Here is a 22,330-nt window from a genome sequence, read left to right on the forward strand (position 1 = left end):
TGTGTTTTTATTCTAATGTTATTTATCTTGATTTTATTCTGTTTTTATTGCTAACCCTTTTTTTTACACAGGATTTTAGCCTGTACCTTCTGGCAGGGGGACTGCCAATGGAAATTAGCCTTTTGGCTAAAATTGGGTGCATTTACATCTGTAAAATGTTTTATTAATGTACACTGTCCCCCTTGAACAAATAAAGTAAACCTAACCTAACCTATGTGAAAGCAGCTCGGAAGTGCATCCAACTGTTCTCAGTAAGACATCCAACAAACTAACACATCCAACTGTCTTTCAACTAAGACATCCAACAAACTAACACATCCAACTGTCTTTCAACTAAGACATCCAACAAACTAACACATCCAACTGTCTTTCAACTAAGACATCCAACAAACTAACACATCCAACTTTTCTTTTTTTTAACCTACTTTCTATAGAACTTCATTCTTAGATGCTTCTATAGAAAGTAGGTACAACAACAAACAAAAAAGTTTTCTTTGCCGTATAGGGGGAAAAAAAGAAGTTTTCTTTGCCCTATAAGAGAGAATTATTATTATTATTTTTTAAACCTACTTTCTATAGAAGCAGTTGGGAGGTGCGCTGTTTCTTTTTCTTTTTCTTTTTTTTAGATCTCTTCTCTGTTTTCTCCCCATCCCAATTTAGTCGTTGTGCCAATTCCCCCCCTCCCCTACCTGTTTGTTGTGCGCATGTTCTCCTACTGGTCGGTACATGGGAATCCTGAAGTAATCCGCACGCTTCCTCCGATACGCGCGGCGACAGCCAGTGACTCTTTTTTCACCTGGCAGCGAGGACTCTCATTGGTGAAGTGTAACGTGTGGGAGGTCACGCTGCCTCCATCAAGTCCTGCCTCCGCTGAGCAGGCGCCTAGACCTGACCTGTAGGCGTCGATGTCCACAACGCCAGATCCCCACCCGTGACTCGCCCTCCCCCTAACCCAGCCAAACGGGTTAGTATAGCGATCAGCTCCAAGCAATGCTGACTCCGGGAGTCGAGACCCCAGCCTCTTGCATTGGTGACGAGCGAAATCTCCGCTACGCCACCTGACCGCCTGGAGGTGCGCTGTTTTAAGTGAGCGTGGATTATTGAATTGATTGATTGATTGCTAATTTTATTACTGTCCGCCTTGTTTCCAACTGGTTAAGCTTGGCGACTCTTTCGAAGTCGCTCTCTTTCGAAGTTGGTTAAGGTTAGAGTTTGGAATCAGGGCTGGTGGTCTATCGCCCTGCTCTAAAGACAAACTCTAACCTTAACCAACTTCGAAAGAGAGCGACTTCGAAAGAGTCGCCAAGCTTAACGAGTTGGAAACAAGGTGAACAGTAATAAAATGTGCAATTAATCAATCAATTAATTCAATAATCCACGCTCACTTAAAACAGCGCACCTCCCAGCTGCTTCTATAGAAAGTAGGTAAACATTTTTTTTAAATGTGCAATTCATCAATCAATCAATTCACGCGATTTTTATTTTGTTCCACAATGACTCATGACCCATCAATTACATAATCCAACATTGTTTAAGAAACTAACACATTCGCCGTGACAGAATCGTTTTTCATTTAGTCTTTATGACCCTATCAACATATCCTTTCGTAACGTTTACTGTCCAGCGTGTCCGCCATCTTGCTTTCACTTCTAAACACTTGCACGGCGGATTTATAGTAATTCGGTTGTGGGTGGGTCCTGGGACCAAGAGCGTTGGTTATTACAAATACCCATGTGTAACTTGACTGTTTCAGCCAATCAGAATCGAGAAATTTGCATGCCGTTGTATAAACAGAAACAAGAATTTCATCATAAAGTATTCTGTATTTTGTTGTGACAAATAATAAACAAATGCATGATACTTATGAGTGTGGGAAACTAATCTTAAAAAAATTATCACGTCTCGTTTACAAATTTAAATTGGCCCATGTTCAAGATTTAGTTTCTAAAGTTTATAACAAATTATTCATACATAAGAATGATAAATAGCCTAAATATGAAATGCGTGGGCGATTTTCCATACATGAAAGGACGAGTGGATACCACCCTAGTTCCAATCACGTAGTTTTACGTGTTTGATAGTTGGCCATCATTTCCGCCTTCAAAATATACTTCTAATCATTAGTTTTTACATTTTACATACATCATTCATTTCACATGCATAACTCATGAGGACGATTTAAGACAAGCTTTCTCTAGGCTTTTGGAAATGTAGGGGAGCCCTTGCTGTCATTGTGCAGCAGAGATACTAGAGAAAACTCTTTCTCTCATTTGATGCACGACTTATATTATTATTGATATTTCGGTGGGTCCAATGAAGAAGGTCCTTAAAGGAACACGCCAACTTTTTGGGAAATTAGCTTAGTTGCCATCTACCCAGATTTTTTTTTGCCGAACCACTGCTGCCCGGGCGCAGTGATTTCACGCATCACCTGAAAAGCCCTGTTAACCAGGAAATGTGCTTTCACTGAGTGAAGTGGATATCAAACAGGGCTTTTCAGGTGATGCGTGAAATCACTGCACCCGGGCAGCAGTGGTTCGGAAAATTTTTATTCCAAGTATATATCTGCTTAGAAAACGAAAATGTCTAATACATTAAATTTTTTTCTCCACGTGGTAAATACACAGGTCACAACATGTTTACCAGGAACGTTTTGGAGTTGTATTTGGAGTGACTGTTGGGAACTAGGCTACACTGGCACACCTACTTCCAGTGAATGCCGCTAAGCTAGGCTAACGGTGCGGCTGTTCCCTAAGCCTAATGCATGCACAGAGAAGAAAAGGGTATATATCTGCTTGTCTAACTCCAGGGTAGATGGCAAATAAGCTAATTTCCCAAAAAGTTGGCGTGTTCCTTTAAGAGGCCCAAATTAAATTGAGAGTCCCAGATTAAATTGCAACTTCAGAGGCCAAAATGTGGGACCTATAAACACATTTACTATCCAATAGCATTGTGAGGCTGAACAACAGGACCCATTGACTATGTAAATGTGCTCAAACATTTTTTAAATAAACATTTACAGACTTTTTTAAATAGCTAAAAGCTAAAAGCTAAAAGTTTTGACGGCAGTCCTACACGTAGTTGTAGCTGTGAACGGATGGTGCACCTACTGTAGGCGGAGCGTGCTGCGTCAATGGAGCTCATAACGTAGTTTTTCCCCCGACTAATAATATTTGTGTCCATCTCATTATCTGTGCTTTCCCAAATTCATATTTGGATTCGGACTCATCCCTACTAAGCACACAGTTTTTTATTTTCATTATTGAAAATGGTCTTAATATCGTGATGTATATATATTTCTCCATATCTCCCAGCCCAAGTAGGCTGAACCTCTACAGATTCAACCAAAACAAACAGTTGTTCTTCTCACCATGGCTAGATTAAGTAGTGGTACTGTATCGGCCCCGTTTCTCAGGGGACAGACATAACTAGGGGGGTCCGGGGGCATGCCCCCCTGTGAAATATATATATTTTTAACAGCCCCTGTAATACTAATTTCTAGGGCCTCTGACAAAATCCCCTGTACTTTAAAGAGCCCACATTATGCCCATTTCCCAGTTTTCAAAATGTTTGTGGTCTATTTACAAACATTTGCATGTTTTATTTTTAATCAAAAATCACCTAGTTACAGCTGTAGTACAGGCTGAGTGTGCAGCACCTCAGACTCACTTACATTTGGGGAAATGGAAAGATCGGCCTTGGCTAATGCCTATGCCAAAGGTCACTGCTAATGTGTCATTTCAGATTGATTGGCCAACCCATTGAGGATAAATTATTTCTTGCAAATGTGTTACGTAGATAAGTAACGGAAGAAAAGACTGGATTACAAACAAGGCGTTTACTGTTGGCGAGAATAACTCCCTTTGGGCTTTGTATTGTAACCTCTGCAGAAGTTTTAGTTTAGTTTAGTTTAACTTTATTGTCCACAATGTGGAAATTTGTTTTTGGTCGCACCATCGAACAAACAAATAAAACGACAACAATGACAGCAGACATTATACATAATATACATACATCTGTAACAGGGAAGTGCAGAGAACATAGGAATACATCAACAACAACAACAACAACAACAACAACAACAACAACAACAACAACAACAGCAACAACAACAACAACAACAACAGGGACCGAGTCTAACGAGTGCACGATTAATTTAATGGCATTAGGAATGAAGGAGTTTTAAAAAATATTTCGGTTTGTCCTAGGTAGTCTGTAACGACTACCAGGGGGCAACAGCTCGAACTCCCCAGATTGGGTGAGAGGGGTCACCCACCATCTTCCTAGCTTTCTTCCTAAGCACTTCATTGTACATGTAGCTTAGCTGTTTCTGTGGCTCCCCTATGGCTTTACATGCACCTCCAGCCATACAACTCACTAAAGGAAAGAGAAAAAATTCCCATTTAAACAGTATGCTGGGGCCCCTTTCAAATAAAACCATTGGAATTCCGGGGCTCTCAGGGCCCTGGACTGTGGCCCCTGATGGTCCGGGACCCCGGGGTATTTGCGCCCGTGTGCTTGGTCGGTCCTTACCTCTCCCCTCTGCGTTAGAAGAGGCTGCGCCGGCCGGGGCTCAGGCTGCGGTTTGATTGATTGATTGATTGATTGAAAACTTTATTAACAGATTGCAGAATGGGTACAATACAGTACAGCTCAATACACACAATTGTTAAGGGGATGCAGACCAGAGAAAGACTTTTGTCTTGTTTACATCAGGGTCCCCCATTTTCAATTCATCAGGACATATATGACATATTTTATGACATACAGATAGACAGTACTGCTACATCTATACATTTATGACATACCAGATTTGCAAATACAGTACTGTTTGTGATACAAAAAGAGTCCAGAAAAGAGAGTATATACATTTGACGTAAAAACTGTACATTGGAGGAGGTTGGGTGGGGTTGGGTGGGGGGGAGTTGGGGGGGGGGGGGGGGGGGGAAACACTGTACAACTGTACAAGCAAAACTGTACATTGGAATATTGACAACCATACTAGGTAATTTACTGTACATTGGAGGGGGTTGGGGGGGGGGAAACACTGTACAAACAAGCAAAACTGTACATTGGAATATTGACAAAACCATGTCTGGTAATTTACTGTACATTGGAGGGGGTTGGGTTAGGACATTTACAGGGGCCAGTTTCGAATTGCAGTCTCCCGTAGGTGTTCTTTGAGAGTGTTTTTGAAAGTGGGTAGTGATTCACATTCCTTTACAGCTGTGGGTAGGGCGTTCCACATTGATGTGGCATAATTGCAAAACGTGTTTAGTCCCTTGTTTGAGCCGAATCTGGGTTTAACATGATTTGTGGAGCTCCCTCTGGTGTTGTGATCGTGGTATTCACTGACCTTTGGGAAGTATTTTGACATGTACATGGGTACCTTGGTCGTGTAGTGTATCTTGTAGACCAGGCCCATTGCAAGTTGCTGTACTCTGTCGTCTACTCTATGCCATCCTAGGTTGTCAAAGTGGGCAGGGGTGAGGTGGGTTCTAGGAGTAAGGTCAAGCAGTAGTCCTTACCTCTCCCCTCTGCGTCAGAAGAGGCTCCGCCGGCCGGGGCTCAGGCTGCGAGAGAGACTTCTTCAGGACCTTCCTCACCACGGCGTACTGCGCCGTTGCATCGTTGTCACCGGGGTTCAATGCTGGGGCTGAATCCTTTTTTTCAAGTACGATTCAAGACAAGTACATTCATTCACAAGGTCAAGAACCAGTCTATAAGCCTGTATTACTGTTAATAAATCATTCATTCACAAAGTCAAGAACCAGTCTATAAGCCTGTATTACTGTTAATAAATCATGCACTCACAAAGTTTTAGGACATTGATGTCACTGTCTCTCGGGAGCCTCTGCTCAGTATGATACATTAATTTGCATTTGTATTATTATTACATGTATTCAGTCTACAATAATAGAATGTATACAATAGAGGCCTTTCACAGAATGTGTAGAATGTCAATGTTGTCCTCCATGTTGGAAGAAACAAGTTATGTCCAAAACAATGGTTGCCATATGTTGAGATATGCCATATGAGAAAATATATGAACAAAGAATTTACAAATTGGTGTTTTATTACCCAGTCACAGTAGAACAGTGATATCATGCTCTTCCAATGTTTTGCACAGAAATTAAGCATTTTCTTTTGAAAGTGGTTACCAATGGCCAAAGGCAGTCATGTTGGAAGAATTTAAGTATTATATACAAATTTCAGAAGGAAGCCTACACTATGACACGCGCCCCTTCGTATCCTCGTACCTGGGTCTGCCCCCTATTCCCACGGTTCCGCCTATCGAGCCCAACCAAACCAATCCATTAAATCCATGATTCTGCTACACCAACGTGGTTTTGGTGCGGCTCTGCATTTTCCCAATTTTCCCGCGGTATCCTTTCTAAAATGCCCTCTTTCCCTTCCACATTGTCTGTTCTCTTTGAGGAAATACGAGGTATGTCAGGGATGTGCACAGGTACAGGCTATTGTTGCCCGGGCAACAGCCTGTTTACTCTGATTGGCTGAGTTGCCCCTCTGGAGAGCCTTTTTTTCTTCTTCTTTTTTTACATTAAAAAACGTACAAGCAGGGGCGCCCTCGTGGCGCACCGCATAGTGCCTCGCACACCTACAGTACGTGGCCATCCCGGGTTCGACTCCCGCTCCCGGGGGATAATTTGTCGCATGTCTTCCCCACTTCTTCTCCTGTTCTCCCTCTCCTGTCTGTCATGTCTGACAATGAAAAGCTGGAAAAACGCTCAAAGAAATCCTAAAAAAATATATCAAATTTTCTTTTTAAAGCAGCTCCACTGCAAATACAGGGAGGGGAAAGAAGGCACAGCGACACTGCCTCACCCCCTGGTCCCCCCACGGTTGAAAAATGTCACCCTAAAGTGCCCTTTTGAGTGGCGAAAACGAGAGGATGTGCCCCATTGGTGCCCTTCCAATGGTCTAAACTTGACCATGAGCCGCCACAGTGGAAAAATGTCACGCTAAAGTGCCCTTATATACTTTTATATATAAGGGGGGGGGGGGGGGGGGTGCCCTTTTTACAGGTTAGAGCAATAGCCCCTCCACATGTCTGTGCACGTCCCTGAGGTACGTGATATGTGTACGGTATGTGTCTTTGTTTACATACCGATCAGTCATTGTCATTCCCTTTCCTTTCCCTCCCTCATCCTGTTAGGCCGCCTAGACTCATTACATCAACACTGATTATTGTATTGTAAATGAGGGCTATTTTATTTTATAGAACAATTTTATCGCACTGCATCATTTTACCGTCTATTTTATTTTACTCGCTTTCTTACTCTGTCTATTCCATTTTATTCTTTTTATTACTGCCTATTTTAAAACTGAATCAAACCGTAAACAGAGAGGCCTATTAGGATGTTAGATCCTAATGTGAAAAACTGTGATTTGCCTTACCTTGCTGCTATTTTTTTTATGCTCGTTTTATGTCTGTAACCAATGATGTTTTTTATATGTATTTTTGTATGAAAGGTGCTATACAAATAAAAAAAGTTATTATTATTATTATTATTATTATTATTATTATTATTATTATTATTATTATTATTATTATTATTATTATTATTATTATTATTATTATTATTATTATTATTATTATTATTATTATTATTATTATTATTATTATTATTATTATTATTATTATCCAATCCCCGCTGAGCACGCGGCTCCATGTGCATCCTCCCCAAGCCGCCTGCATCAGGCTGCTGCATCGTTGCTAATAAACTATCGATGTTTAGTGTCTGTCGTCATTTTTGTGGGCTTAACTTGTAAAAGAGAACTACAAAAACATACCGTGCAAGGCCTCGATTATAAATCATTCTCCAAGCTACACAATGATCTTTAAATTCTTTATGTAAATAAACATACATTATTTATATTTTGAATTATTTTCAATGCCAATATGACAGACTACTTACCTCGCCGCAGGGGATGGTGAGGGTCTCGTCAAAAGGCCCCACAGGGTTCTGGGTGTAGTAGCTGATCAGCTCCTGCAGGCTGCCATGGCGACTCTCGTCCCCGGTGATCAGATAGCTCCCGCCCTTCCCCTTAGCCCCGCCCTCTTCCTCCTCTTCCTGCTCCTCCTCCTCAACCATGAAATGGCGACACCTGTCCTTTCCTCTGACGGACAGAAATGTAGAGTTGCATGTTTGTTTTTTGCATGTGTGTGTGTGTGTGCATGTGTGTGTGCACGATGCATGCAATGTATGTGCATGTTTGTTGTGCATGTAATGCCAAACTAGAAAGGTGTGTGTGGGGGTGTGTGTGAGTGAGTGAGTGAGTGAGTGAGTGAGTGAGTGTGTGTGTGTGTGAGTGAGTGAGTGAGTGAGTGAGTGAGTGAGTGAGTGAGTGAGTGAGTGAGTGAGTGAGTGAGTGAGTGAGTGAGTGTGTGTGTGTGTGTGTGTTGTTTACCTGTATGAAAGAACGAAGCCGATCTTGGACTCGCTGAGCCTGAGCAGGAAGCAGCCTTGAGGTTTGACCTTCAGAAGCTCCTCTGCTTCCCTGTCCGTCACACGACAAACACAAAGAGTTCACAACTGGCAGTCAACTGTCACTGTGTGTCTGTTATACTGTGGGACTTTGTAAGTAAGTGTAAGTGATGCTGGGTCGAAGACTGAAGTAAGTCCTACTATTGTAAACTGAATCGTATGATGCAGAGGGTGGTGAAAACCGCCCAATGCATCACTGGTACATCACTCCCTGAAATTGAGTCTATCCATCACAAACGGTGTCTGAGGAACGCACGCAGCACTGTCAAGGACACCTCTCATTCCAATCATGGGCTCTTTACCCTCCTCCCCTCTGTGAGGCGCTACAGGAACCTCCACTCCAAGTCTCGGGAACAAGACTCAGGAACAGCTTCTTAAAAAAAAAAAAAAATTGTACTAAAACTGTATTGTTAATTGTACTAAAACTGTATTGTTTATTTTGCTCTGTAAAGTGTCTTTGAGCATTCGGAAAAGCGCAAAATGTATGTATTATTATTATTTCCCTCAGCTGTCATCTCTCTGAACTCCACGACCACGGTTCCACGGTGACAGCCCCCCCCCCCCCCAGGCCCATACCATATAAACTGTTACCCATACTGTATGAACTTTGAACTCTGTTGCCTATACTCAATTTATACCTGCCTACTGCTTTCACTGTCTATGAATGAATGAATGAATGAAAACTTTATTTAACAGATTGCAGAATGGGTACAATACAGTACGGCTCAATACATACAATTGTTAAGGGGATGCAGACCTGAGAAAGACGTTTGTCTTGTTTCCATCAGGGTCCCCCATTTTCAATTCATATAGACATATATGACATACATGACATACAGATAGTCAGTACTGCTACATCTATACATTTATGACATACCAGATTTGCAAATACAGTACTGTTTGTGATACAGAAGGAGTCAAGAAAAGGGAGTATATACATTTGACGTAGAAACTGTACATTGGAGGAGGTTGGGTGGGGGGGGTTGGGTACATTGGGATATTGACAACCATACTGGGTAATTTACATTGGAGGTGGTTGGGGGGGGGGGGGCCGGGGGGCACACTGTATAAACAAGTAACACTGTACATTGAGGGGGGGGGGGGGAGACACTGTACAAACAAACACAATTGTACATTGAACTATTGACAAAACCATACTAGGTAAATGACTGTACATTGGAGGGGGTTGGGTTAGGATATTTACAGGGGCCAGTGTTGAATTGCAGTCTCCCGTAGGTGTCCCTTGAGAGAGGTTTTGAAAGTGGGTAGTGATCCACATTCCTTTACAGCTTTGGGTAGGGCGTTCCACATTGATGTGGCATAATTGCGAAACGTGTTTAGTCCCTTATTTGAGCCGAATCTGGGTTTAACATGATTTGTGGAGCTCCCTCTGGTGTTGTGATCGTGGTATTCACTGACCTTTGGGAAGTATTTTGACATGTACATGGGTACCTTGGTCGTGTAGTGTATCTTGTAGACCAGGCCCATTGCAAGTTGTTGTACTCTGTCGTCTACTCTAAGCCATCCTAGGTTGTCAAAGTGGGCAGGGGTGAGGTGGGTTCTAGGAGTAAGGTCAAGCAGTAGTCTGACCAGTTTGTTTTGAGATGTTTGTAATTTTGTTTTTAGCGCCTTTGAGGTGCTTTGGTACCATGAGGTGCAAGCATAGTCGTAGTACCCCTGAATGAGTGCTCCTGCCAGAGTCTTCAGGGTGTTCTTGTTTACCAGAGAGGAGATCCGGTACAAGAATCGAGTTCGTTGGTTGACTTTTTTTATTACATTGGATGCCATTTTGTCACAGGAGAGATTAGCCTCTAGGATGGAACCCAGGTAGGTAATTTCATCTTTCCTTGTGACAATATTGTCACCCACTGTAACTGAGAAGCCGTCGGTCTTGCTGAGTTTGTTATTTGAACCGAAGAGAATGGACTCTGTTTTGCCCATGTGTAATGATAGTTTGTTATCAGCGAGCCATATGCAGATTCTGCCTAGTTCCGAGCTGAGGGTTTTTTCAACCTGTAACTTGTTCTTGTCAGAGACCAGCAGGGCTGAGTCGTCCGCAAACAGGAACAAGTTGCAGTCACAAGCTGACGACATGTCATTTGCATAAATTAGGAACAGTAGCGGTCCTAGTATGCTTCCTTGTGGAACACCACAGCTCACTGTGAGGGGGGGGGATAGGGTACCGTTTACCTCCACCATCTGTTCCCTCCCCTCAAGGTAGGATTGCATCCAGCTCACTGATAGACTATCAAAACCAATTGCTTTTAGCTTGTCAATCAGAATGGAGTGATTGACCGTGTCAAAGGCCTTTTGTAGGTCCAGCATGACCATGCCGCAGTATTTGCCTGCGCAGTATTTGCCTGCGTCTACACCTGCCTTACACTGTAATCATAGTAATCATATTAATCATAACTACCTACCTCAAACTACAGTCTACCCTAGTCATAACTCTGTATGATAGCATGTATAATAATGCTGTATATACCATATACATACATTTATATATTAACATTTACTGTATACAGATATATCCATATCTATCTGAATAGACCTGCATATAATCCTTTCTATATACCTACTTATACACCTGCATATAACCCAAATAACTCTGTATGATAGCATGTACAATAATGCTGTATATTTACCGTATATATATTTATCCACATCTGTCTATATATACCTGCATATAATCCTTTTTACATATATGTAGATATATAACTGTACATATCCCTTACCTACTCTTACTAGTTATGCTGCTGGCCAGTATGGCTTACTACCATAGTGTCTTTATACCTGTATCACTGTACATAATAATACTACAACTCTGTACATACATCTGATTAGCGCTATTACTCAGTAGTACTCATTCATATATTTTATATCCAGTTTAATCCCCTGTACATTGTATATTACTATTGCACTTTACCGTTACATTTGGACTCTGGTTGGAATGACAATATCTTAGAATCTAATCTAATCTAATGATGGTGGGTCTAAGAGTGAAGTCTTACTATAGTAGACTGAATCTTATGATGGTGGTTTATTTTTACGTCAGCTTGCTTTGCTCATGATGTATTTTTCCACCTCTTGGGTCACTTCCTGTCTCTACAGCAGAGTCACATGATGAGATGAAGTTGCTTCACACCAGGCTGCTGTTACATCTAGTGTGTGGTGCTCAGCCTGTTACATCTAGTGTGTGATGCTCAGCCTGTTACATCTAGTGTGTGATGCTCAGCCTGTTACATCTAGTGTGTGATGCTCAGCCTGTTACATCTAGTGTGTGATGCTCAGCCTGTTACATCTAGTGTGTGATGCTCAGCCTGTTACATCTAGTGTGTGATGCTCAGCCTGTTACATCTAGTGTGTGATGCTCAGCCTGTTACATCTAGTGTGTGATGCTCAGCCTGTTACATCTAGTGTGTGATGCTCAGCCTGTTACATCTAGTGTGTGATGCTCTACACCAGCCTGTTACATCTAGTGTGTGATGCTCAGCCTGTTACATCTAGTGTGTGATGCTCAGCCTGTTACATCTAGTGTGTGGTGCTCAGCCTGTTACATCTAGTGTGTGATGCTCAGCCTGTTACATCTAGTGTGTGATGCTCAGCCTGTTACATCTAGTGTGTGGTGCTCAGCCTGTTACATCTAGTGTGTGATGCTCAGCCTGTTACATCTAGTGTGTGATGCTCAGCCTGTTACATCTAGTGTGTGGTGCTCAGCCTGTTACATCTAGTGTGTGATGCTCAGCCTGTTACATCTAGTGTGTGATGCTCTACACCAGCCTGTTACATCTAGTGTGTGGTGCTCAGCCTGTTACATCTAGTGTGTGATGCTCAGCCTGTTACATCTAGTGTGTGATGCTCTACACCAGCCTGTTACATCTAGTGTGTGGTGCTCAGCCTGTTACATCTAGTGTGTGATGCTCAGCCTGTTACATCTAGTGTGTGGTGCTCAGCCTGTTACATCTAGTGTGTGATGCTCAGCCTGTTACATCTAGTGTGTGATGCTCTACACCAGCCTGTTACATCTAGTGTGTGATGCTCTACACCAGCCTGTTACATCTAGTGTGTGATGCTTAGCCTGTTACATCTAGTGTGTGATGCTCAGCCTGTTACATCTAGTGTGTGATGCTCAGCCTGTTACATCTAGTGTGTGATGCTCTACACCAGCCTGTTACATCTAGTGTGTGATGCTCAGCCTGTTACATCTAGTGTGTGGTGCTCAGCCTGTTACATCTAGTGTGTGATGCTCAGCCTGTTACATCTAGTGTGTGGTGCTCTACACCAGCCTGTTACATCTAGTGTGTGATGCTCAGCCTGTTACATCTAGTGTGTGATGCTCAGCCTGTTACATCTAGTGTGTGGTGCTCTACACCAGCCTGTTACATCTAGTGTGTGATGCTCAGCCTGTTACATCTAGTGTGTGATGCTCTACACTAGAAGATGACATCTTTTCGGGATTCCCGTGGGATGGGAGTCAATTTCACTTTGAATCACGTGATTGGGCAGGACCGGGAGTAAAAGTCAATGGGAGCAGAAGGGAGTGGGAACTATGACAACAAAATCAATGGGATTTGGACGGGAGTGATACATCGGTGCATCACTAATGTAAATGTTTGGTGGTTTTATATTTAACTATGGCAGACATGATGTGACCCATTTACTGCATATTTTATACTGAGGAAGAAAAACAGAGCAGGATTGGTAAACGGGAGTGGGATGGGAGTGGGATTCTATAAAAGTTTTGCTCAGGATTGGGACGGGATTGGGATCAGTCCTCTGTGGGAGTGGGAGGGAGTGGGATTTTTTTTAAACTCTCATTTGGGATTGGGATGGGATGGGATTATTTCTGTGGGAGTGGGAAGGAGCGGGAGTCAAAATCCACTCACATGTCAGCCTCTACACCAACCTGTTACATCTAGTGTATGGTGCTCTACAACTCTAGTGGACTCTCTAGCGATGGTGTCAGAGAGGAGGAGCCTTGCTAAGCTCCATGCCATCATGGACAACCCCTTCCATCCACTACACACAGACTCGGCTGATAGAAGGAGCACGTTCAGTGTTAGATAACACCAGAAAACATAAATAAAGTACTAATCCCAAGATGCACAGGAAGTCCTTCATTCCGACAGCCATCAGACTATATAACGCATCACTGTGCCTCACTGCATCACTGAGCACAGAGTGACGGTACAAACTCTGGCAAATCTTCTGGACTTTTAAATCGACATTTTACAATTGTACACTTATTATTACTGTATATTACTGTATATCTTTGGCTGTATTTTAGAATGTATATACACATCTCAGAATGTATATCCCTGACGGTATTTTATTCTTATTCGTGATTTTTGACTACCTAAATCTGTAGTGCTGAATTTCCCTCAGGATCAATAAAGTACTTCTATTCTATTCTATTCTATTCTATTTTGACCCCTGTCCCTGGAACAGTCTGCTCATCATCAGCGTGTCTGGACGTGTGTTAACCTGCGCGTGGCGAAGCCGTGGAGCCAGCAGGGGAGCGGCCGTCCAGGCTGCCGGAGGCGGGGCAGCTGGGTCCTCTGGAACCACAGCAGCGTGTGAGCCCTGAGGGACGGGGACAGAGGCTCCAGGGGCCCTGGGGCCCCCAGGGTCAGAGCCGGGGACGTCCTCTTCACCACAGTCTACAGGAGGCAGGAGATGAGGAGAGAGTTACATACATACCACCTATTTGCTGAACAAGCTCTAAATGGATGAAAGAGATACTTTCTCTTAAGTACTCACCAGGATACAGAGTACCGATTTGAGTACTTTACTTAATATTAAAACATTTTGACAGCTATTGTATTCTGTAGAAAATGTTGTGTGTGTGTAATTTATCACACAATGTCCCAAGCCCCTACACTCCTCAACGTTTTCCAGTTTATCACATTTACATTTAGTCATTTAGCTGATGCTTTTATCCAAAGCGACTTACAAGTTCTGTACGACAAGTCATCAAGAAGGGCACAACTCTATCAGCTGAGTAACAATGTTCATCAAAGTGTTGAGTGCTACAGTGTAGGTTAGTTTATTAGGACTGTTGTTATCATATTAATAGACAGAACATACTGAAATACAGCATTTCTTATAGAGGGTATCAGATAGTCTCGCATCAAATAGTGAATTCCACTGTATCTTGCATGCATATTATCTGCACAGTATTATACATACATATTCATATTCATATTGGACATTAAGTATTGGAGAGTTATTTATAAGGGACATGTTGTGTGTCTTTTCAACAGTTTTGATACGACTTCCTTGAATCTGTAGAACATGTTTGCCCTTTCACCACTGCGCTACAGAAGGTTAACCCTTTCACTGCCACACGACAGCCGGTTAACCCTTTCACTGCCACACGACAGAAGGTTAACCCTTTACTATAACACAACCGACGGTTAAAGGTGTAATGGGTAGAATGATCTGGGCAACCTTTGGGCAGCGGGTGCACATTCCATACTTGCCATTTCCCCAGCAGGGGGCAGTACATTAGGTAGGCAATGTTCCTGGCTCCAAAAAGGACAGCTAATTGATTAATTCAAGCCATTGTGACATCATCGAGGGGAACCTATTTTGAACAGCTTGTTTAGGCTTGTCAGTCTGAAGATTTCAAACCCTGGCCAGGGGGCAACAAGTACATATGTCATTTTTCCCAGCAGCTAAATAACATTTATAAGGACAGACAAATCCATACAAAGACTCGGCAAAACCTATTTTCTATAATATGTCCCCTTTAAAGCTTTGTATGGGTTCTTGAGGTGCATACAGCAATTGTGCAGGGTTGGGGCTGCCGGTGGGGCCCAATGTCATATATTTTCATGGGGCCCAAAACTCCTGGCAGCACCCCTGGTCGAACATTCTTTGAGTGGTTTGCGGTGTAAAGTTGAGATCACTCAAATTATTATTGGTTAACACAAACAAATTCTAATGGTATTCGTGTTGGAGATCCTGACCAGTTGACAACCATCACGTTTGGTCAGGATGTTTGACTGGGGTGGCATGTTCCGGGGGGGTTCACATGCCTTCGAGCAACACTGTACTTATTTTATGTCTATTCTTATGAAAAAAGTAGTAGAACGCGCTCACCTCACTAGACTTGACACTGGGTGCTGTAACCTCTAATATCATACATAAAAATAGGGAAACAATGTCCAGGCACGCACTCCAGGTTTTTCCAAATTTATTGGCAGCCTGCAATCATGACGTTTCGGTGTGAACACACCTTCTTCATGCAAGCCATTCTGAAGAAGGTGTGTTCACACCGAAACGTCATGATTGCAGGCTGCCAATAAATTTGGAAAAACCTGGAGTGCGTGCCTGGACATTGTTTTTCTATTTTTATGCCTATTCTTATGTCTGCACGTTTATGTTGCACTAATTTTATTGTCTTTTATACCTATTCTTATGTCTGCATTTTATACATTGTTTTTAATCTGGCGACTGTATGCAAATTTTATGCCTATGTTCATTTTGTGCTATTTGCTGTGGGGCACTTTGGGCTGCGGTCCATGTGTGAAGGGTGCTGTATAGATAGAGTTATTATTATTTATTATTATTATATTGTAAAATAAATAATGCATTGAAATGTCTGTAATTCTCGACGACATTGAAAATGAGAGTGACCTCAATTGACCTTTTTGAGAATAAATAAAGGTTTGAAATGAATTGACTGTGCTCACATGCAGTGCAAATTAACACGAGGAAGTGGAAACATTACGTCGGCTCAAGCCCCCCTCCCTGAAGACGACGCAGTGCTTTAGTTTAAGTATGAGTCACTCTCTGTGACAGAGCTTCACGCACATGTCATATGCTGACACTGGGTCAAAGCACAGCTTGTATGGTGAACGTGTCAAACGTGCACCATTTCTGTTGTGAAACATGGTTAACACGTGTTGAGAAACTGACCTCTGGCTCTGGGGGAAAATATATCATGACTTTGGATGAAAAAAGAATAGTAAATGTAAGTGTACTTAGATCACACTTACATCAAATTAAGTGTAATTGTAAACATAAAGAATCTGAGTGAACAATCCCATGTTGTGGTTTTAGTTCAGCCTTTGTCTAGGGGCCAGGCTCTAGAGTGACAGTTTGACCTTTAAGATAACATCAAACATCAGATAACATCAGAAAACGTAAATAAAGTACTAATCGACTGCAGGAAAAAAGGTGTATGTTATGTTATAGCCATGAGTAATATATTTACGTATTGTATAAGTAATATAACAAGATGTTTTCTATCTACAAAAGTCCAAAACAAACGCTGTGAACTCGAGTCCAACTAACAATCATTGCTGTCGTGGGTGAAAGCGTGGCACTTTAATAATAATGTGCTTAAAATGTACTTTATGAAACAGTGAGCTGCATATCTTTTAGGGGAGTTATAAGCTTTGCCCATCCATGTCCTGCTTTTCAGTAAGTACTGGGCTTATTTAAATATGCACTATTAATATTCCACAATGGTCCCGGCTTGGAATGTGCACAAAGATTGACTTGGAAGTTTTGAGTTCTAATTTATGTGTCATACGCACATCATTTTCATATAGGTGCTGGGAAATGACATTGCCAGGGCTCAGTGTAGATTAGAAGACACAATTTCACCAGGTGTCTTCACTAGGTGTCTTCACTAGGTGTCTTCACCAGGTGTCTTCACTAGGTGTCTTCACTAGGTGTCTTCACCAGGTGTCTTCACCAGGTGTCTTCACTAGGTGTCTTCACCACCAGGTGTCTTCACCACCAGGTGTCTTCACTAGGTGTCTTCACTAGGTGTCTTCACCAGGTGTCTTCACCAGGTGTCTTATTCACTAGGTGTCTTCACCAGGTGTCTTATTCACTAGGTGTCTTCACTAGGTGTCTTCATCAGGTGTCTTATTCACTAGGTGCCTTCACTAGGTGTCTTCAACAGGTGTCTTATTCACTACGTGTCTTCACCAGGTGTCTTCGCCAGGTGTCTTATTCACTAGGTGTCTTCACCAAGTGTCTTCACCAGGTGTCTTCACTAGGTGTCTTCACCAGGTGTCTTATTCACTAGGTGTCTTCACCAGGTGTCTTATTCACTAGGTGTCTTCACTAGGTGTCTTCACCAGGTGTCTTCACTAGGTGTCTTCAACAGGTGTCTTATTCACTAGGTGTCTTCACCAGGTGTCTTCACCAGGTGTTTTCACTAGGTGTCTTCACCAGGTGTCTTATTCACTAGGTGTCTTCACCAAGTGTCTTCACCAGGTGTCTTCACCAGGTGTCTTCACCAGGTGTCTTCACTAGGTGTATTCACCAGGTGTCTTCACCAGGTGTCTTCACCAGGTGTCTTCACCAGGTGTCTTCACTAGGTGTCTTCACCAGGTGTCTTCACCAGGTGTCTTCACCAGGTGTCTTCACCAGGTGTCTTCACCAGGTGTCTTCACCAGGTGTCTTCACTAGGTGTCTTCACCAGGTGTCTTCACTAGGTGTCTTCACCAGGTGTCTTCACTAGGTGTCTTCACTGGGTGGCCACGTAAAGACAAACTTGGCATTAGATTGAAGAGAGTGACTTCAGAGGGACAGGACAGACTCTACTGTACCTGACCTCTAACATGACTTTCCATGACGATGCTACAGTTTCACTGCTTTTAAAACTGAATAAATGAATTCATGAATAAATAATTTTATAAAAAAATGTGAACACCTACTCCACATGTACATTAGTTTCACATCCTCTCTTGCACATCATACTGTATTCTCTTAATCTATTCCATGACTATTCCATGACTGTCCCATGACTATTCCAGATTTCAGATTCAGGTTTCAGATTCCTTTATTGTCACGTCATTCAGTACCTTACAGCAAAAAAAGAGTGAAATTAAATTGGTTGTGGTTCCTCAACCATAGCACTGCAGCATCCAATAATATAAATACAATAAAATTTGCATAGAATAAGAATAAAATAAGATAAAATATGACTAAAATAAAGATGACCATATACAGTTCTAAAGGGTGTGCAGTGCAGATAACAGGATGTAGATATTATACTATATAAAATGTAAATAGCAAAATGGCTACAGTTCCAAAAAAATTATGTTTCCATGACATCTCTCTTGACGAAATGCTTACGCAACCACGCAATTACAATTCATCTTGTCAGCTGTCAACCAAACAACGGATTAGCCAGTAAGAACAACACAACTAGACTGCCAAGGATAAAGTACAGAGTGTTCTTAAATTGGGGTCAAAGATGCCAAATGGAAACATTTTCTGAAAAGTATTGTGTAAGTATTGTGGTATTCTAAACATCGTATACATGTATGTAATATTATACATCATTATGTGTAATGAACTGCAGATGTTTTCGCAGTATAAGCGGTCGTGCTCCTTCAACCGAAGACGAGCATGCCTCAAGGAATGTTTGGAATGCAAATGCAGAAAGTGATCCTTCAAGGAAAATGTTACCTTACATAGCATAACACAGAAGTTTACTAAATTAATCCATGCATAATCCATGTATGCAACATTGTCGCTTTTTACTACCTCTTCCGCTCATCTTCTCCCATGTCACAGTAGTAATCACTGCACCCCACTCCCTCCCCCCTTCCCCCTCTCTTGACGGAATGCTTACGCAACCACCGTCATTGCCGGGACTTGCCCCATCGCTCCTAAAAGGGTTTTTGGAAATGACACATGATCCGTCACACGTACGAACAGGCAGTTCCTTTCAGCGGGGCTTATAAGGGGGTGTGTGAGGGCTGTTCACCAGACTCTCTTCTCTGCAGCAGAAGGTTGTAGCCGCAAGGATGGAACAAGCATTAGTTACCACATTCTTCACTACAGTGGTGTTATCGCTGTGCAGCGGCGCTCCGACAGCGAGTTCAAGCCCGTCCTCAAATGACTTCTTACCTTCAAACGACCAGGAACGGGCAGAGGCATACCTCTCCCAGTTCTACTATGACGCCCCAGCGACCAACTCCAGCTCCAACTCCAGCACCAGAGAGATCACCATGCCGTCCTTCCAGGAGACGTTGGAGCACATGCAGGACTTCTTCGGGCTGGAGGTGACAGGCCAGCTGGACGCCAAGACCCTCGAGGCGATGTCTGCGCCCCGGTGCGGCGTTGCCGACGTGGCCGACTACAAACACTTCCAGGGGAGGCCTCGCTGGAGGCAAAGGCTCGTCACCTACAGGATCACCCTGTACACCAACGACCTGAGCAGGAGAGAGGTGGACGCCACCATCGCCCAGGCGTTCAAGCTTTACAGCGATGTCATCCCGCTGGACTTCAAGCAGATCCAGAGCGGGACCGCGGACATCATGATCCTGTTCAAAGCCAGATACCATGGAGACTTCTACCCGTTCGATGGGCCGAGCGGTGTCCTGGCCCACGCCAACTCTCCAGGACAGGGCGAAGGCGGGGACACGCACTTCGACGACGATGAACAATGGACCCTGAGTCAGAGGGGCATTAATCTGCTTCTGGTGGCCGCTCACGAGTTCGGCCATGCGCTGGGACTTGACCACTCCCGAGACCGCTCTGCCTTGATGTTCCCCACATACAGCTATGTGAACACACAAGGGTACAGGCTTCCAGACGATGACAAGCGAGGGGTACAGGCTTTATACGGCGTCCGACCGACATCCGGTGGGGGGTCAAAACCCAAACCCAAACCAGACCCCAGACCTAAACCAGACCCCAGACCCAAACCCAAACCAGAGCCTAAACCGGAACCCAGACCCAAACCCCCGACAAAATGCAACCGTGACCTAGTCTTTGACGCCGCCACTGCCATCCGTAATGAGCTGTACTTTTTCAAAAACGGCTACTTCTGGAAGAAGAGTGGCTACTTTCAAGGCGTCATGACCAAGAAGGTGAGCTCCACCTGGTCGCGTGTCAGCTCCGTGGACGCCGCATACGAGGTCAAGGCCAAAGACGTTGCCTTGCTCTTCGAAGGACGCCATTACTGGGGGGTGAGAGGCATCTCCGTCCTCTCCGGCTACCCGAAGCCCCTCTCCAACCTGGGCCTTCCCTCCTACGTCACCAAGGTAGATGCCGCCGTCCATGTCGCATCCACTGGGAAGACACTCTTCTTTGTGAAAAACCAGTACTGGAGCTTCGACGAGAGTGCGGGCAGAATGGACAAAGGTTATCCAAGATATATTTACAGAGACTTCCCTGGCATTGGCTTCAAGGTAGATGCTGCTTTCGAGAACCACGGCTACTTGTACTTTTCAAACGGCGCCAGGCAGACAGAGTACCACTACCAGTCGAAACGAGTGAACCGGGTTCTGCTGAACTACGCGTGGCTGGACTGCTACTAAAGGGCCAGGCTGTTGTTTTTTTCCTTGTTCAGTTCTATGAACTTCACAACTTTCACTGTAATGCAGTATTAGATGTAATCATTTTGTCTTCAAAGCAATCTGTATAAATAAAAAAAACTTTAATTTAAATTAAATCAAGTTATTTATGTTTTAGAAAGTTAACTTTATGGCTTATATATTTCCCCATGTTCCCTACAATATCCCCTGTGCCACTTTTACTCGTTCAATATGAAGTACAAGACAGGTAACTGTAAATACGAGCTGGGGATTGATATTCAATAGTTTCTTGGAAGAACATCATTCAAAAACGTTAATACAGTCAAAATACTAAATTCATCACAACTGAATCATCAGCTAACTTAATGTACTTTCATGTGAATAAACCTTTTTATGAGATGTATGTGGTTTTCATATTATGGATTAAAAAAAACCTTCATGAAGTTTTATTTGTGTGTTCATTGAGAGTGTTTAATAATAACTGCTATGTTCAGATATATGGACCAAATGTTAATTTCTCACATTGCAGAACCAAACCAGGCTAAACGTTTGGCCTGGATTTCCATGCATGACGTTATTAGATGTGAGCATTGTGAACAGAAATGACCTGACACACACACACACACACGCACGCACGCACGCACGCACGCAAGCACGCACGCACGCACGCACGCACGCACGCACGCACGCACGCACGCACACACACACACACACACACACACACACACACACACACACACACACACACACACACACACACACACACACACACACACACACACACACACACACACACACACACACACACACACACACACACACACACACACACACACACACACACACACACACACACACATCAAATATTAATAACAGTAAACAGTAATCATGTTTACCTCATTCTTCTGGTCACTGGCTGACTGGTGTATTGGTCCCGCCCCCTCAGGGGGAGTTTTGGTGAGTTTTGGGTTCCTTCTTGGTTTGATTGGAGGAATGCGGCAGCCAGGTGAGTGATTGGCGGGTTGGTGGGGTTGGACAGGTTGGACTGCCTCTCCACGCAGGTTTTCAACATCTGCAAGACAACATATTAAAAAGAGGCATTTCGCCCATTTATAACTGAATCATATCGTTCTGTTATGAGGAGGACGTGATAATCAGACAGAAGACTTACCGACATGTGGTTTGAAGATGCATTGTCTATTGTTTGATGTACATAGTACTAAATGTATGGATAGTGATACGTATAATCTACTGTGCATTGTTTGATGTACTGAACAAAGATCTAAGACTTTTTCTACATACACAAAAGGCCTATTTCTCTAAAAAGAAATTCACAAACCTGTTTAAATCTGTGTTAGTGAGCACTTCTCCTTTGCCATCCACCAGGTGTGGCATATCCAAGATGCTGATTAGACAGCATGATTATTGCACAGGTGTGCCTTAGAGGCTGGTCACAATAAAAGGCCACTCTCTAAAATATGCAGTTTTAACACACAGCAATATGCCACAGATGTCGCAAGTTTTGAG

At 43.1% G+C, this 22,330-nt stretch overlaps 2 protein-coding genes across 3 annotated transcripts in view; one reads left to right on the top strand and one right to left on the bottom strand.

The window, feature by feature from the left end:
- LOC311227530 (SH2 domain-containing protein 2A) overlaps nt 1-22,330 on the bottom strand; it is a 37,956-nt gene that overhangs the window by 7,189 nt on the left and 8,437 nt on the right. For both annotated transcript variants that reach the window (XM_084313238.1, XM_084313237.1), the window contains exons 2-6: nt 21,700-21,875; nt 13,995-14,170; nt 8,434-8,523; nt 7,941-8,142; nt 5,529-5,663 (exon numbers count right to left, since the gene is read on the bottom strand). In XM_084313238.1, coding sequence (XP_084169364.1) covers nt 5,529-5,663; nt 7,941-8,142; nt 8,434-8,523; nt 13,995-14,170; nt 21,700-21,875 — 779 coding nt within the window. The remainder of the gene's footprint in view (nt 1-5,528; nt 5,664-7,940; nt 8,143-8,433; nt 8,524-13,994; nt 14,171-21,699; nt 21,876-22,330) is intronic.
- LOC311226967 (collagenase 3-like) lies at nt 19,259-21,204 on the top strand. Its single transcript, XM_084312440.1, has one exon. The coding sequence runs from the start codon at nt 19,289-19,291 to the stop codon at nt 20,804-20,806; it is 1,518 nt and encodes a 505-aa protein (XP_084168566.1). The 5' UTR covers nt 19,259-19,288; the 3' UTR covers nt 20,807-21,204.

This window comes from Notolepis coatsorum (genome assembly GCF_963971535.1).
Source record: "Notolepis coatsorum genome assembly, chromosome: 4".
In the NCBI taxonomy this organism is placed as follows: domain Eukaryota; kingdom Metazoa; phylum Chordata; class Actinopteri; order Aulopiformes; family Paralepididae; genus Notolepis; species Notolepis coatsorum.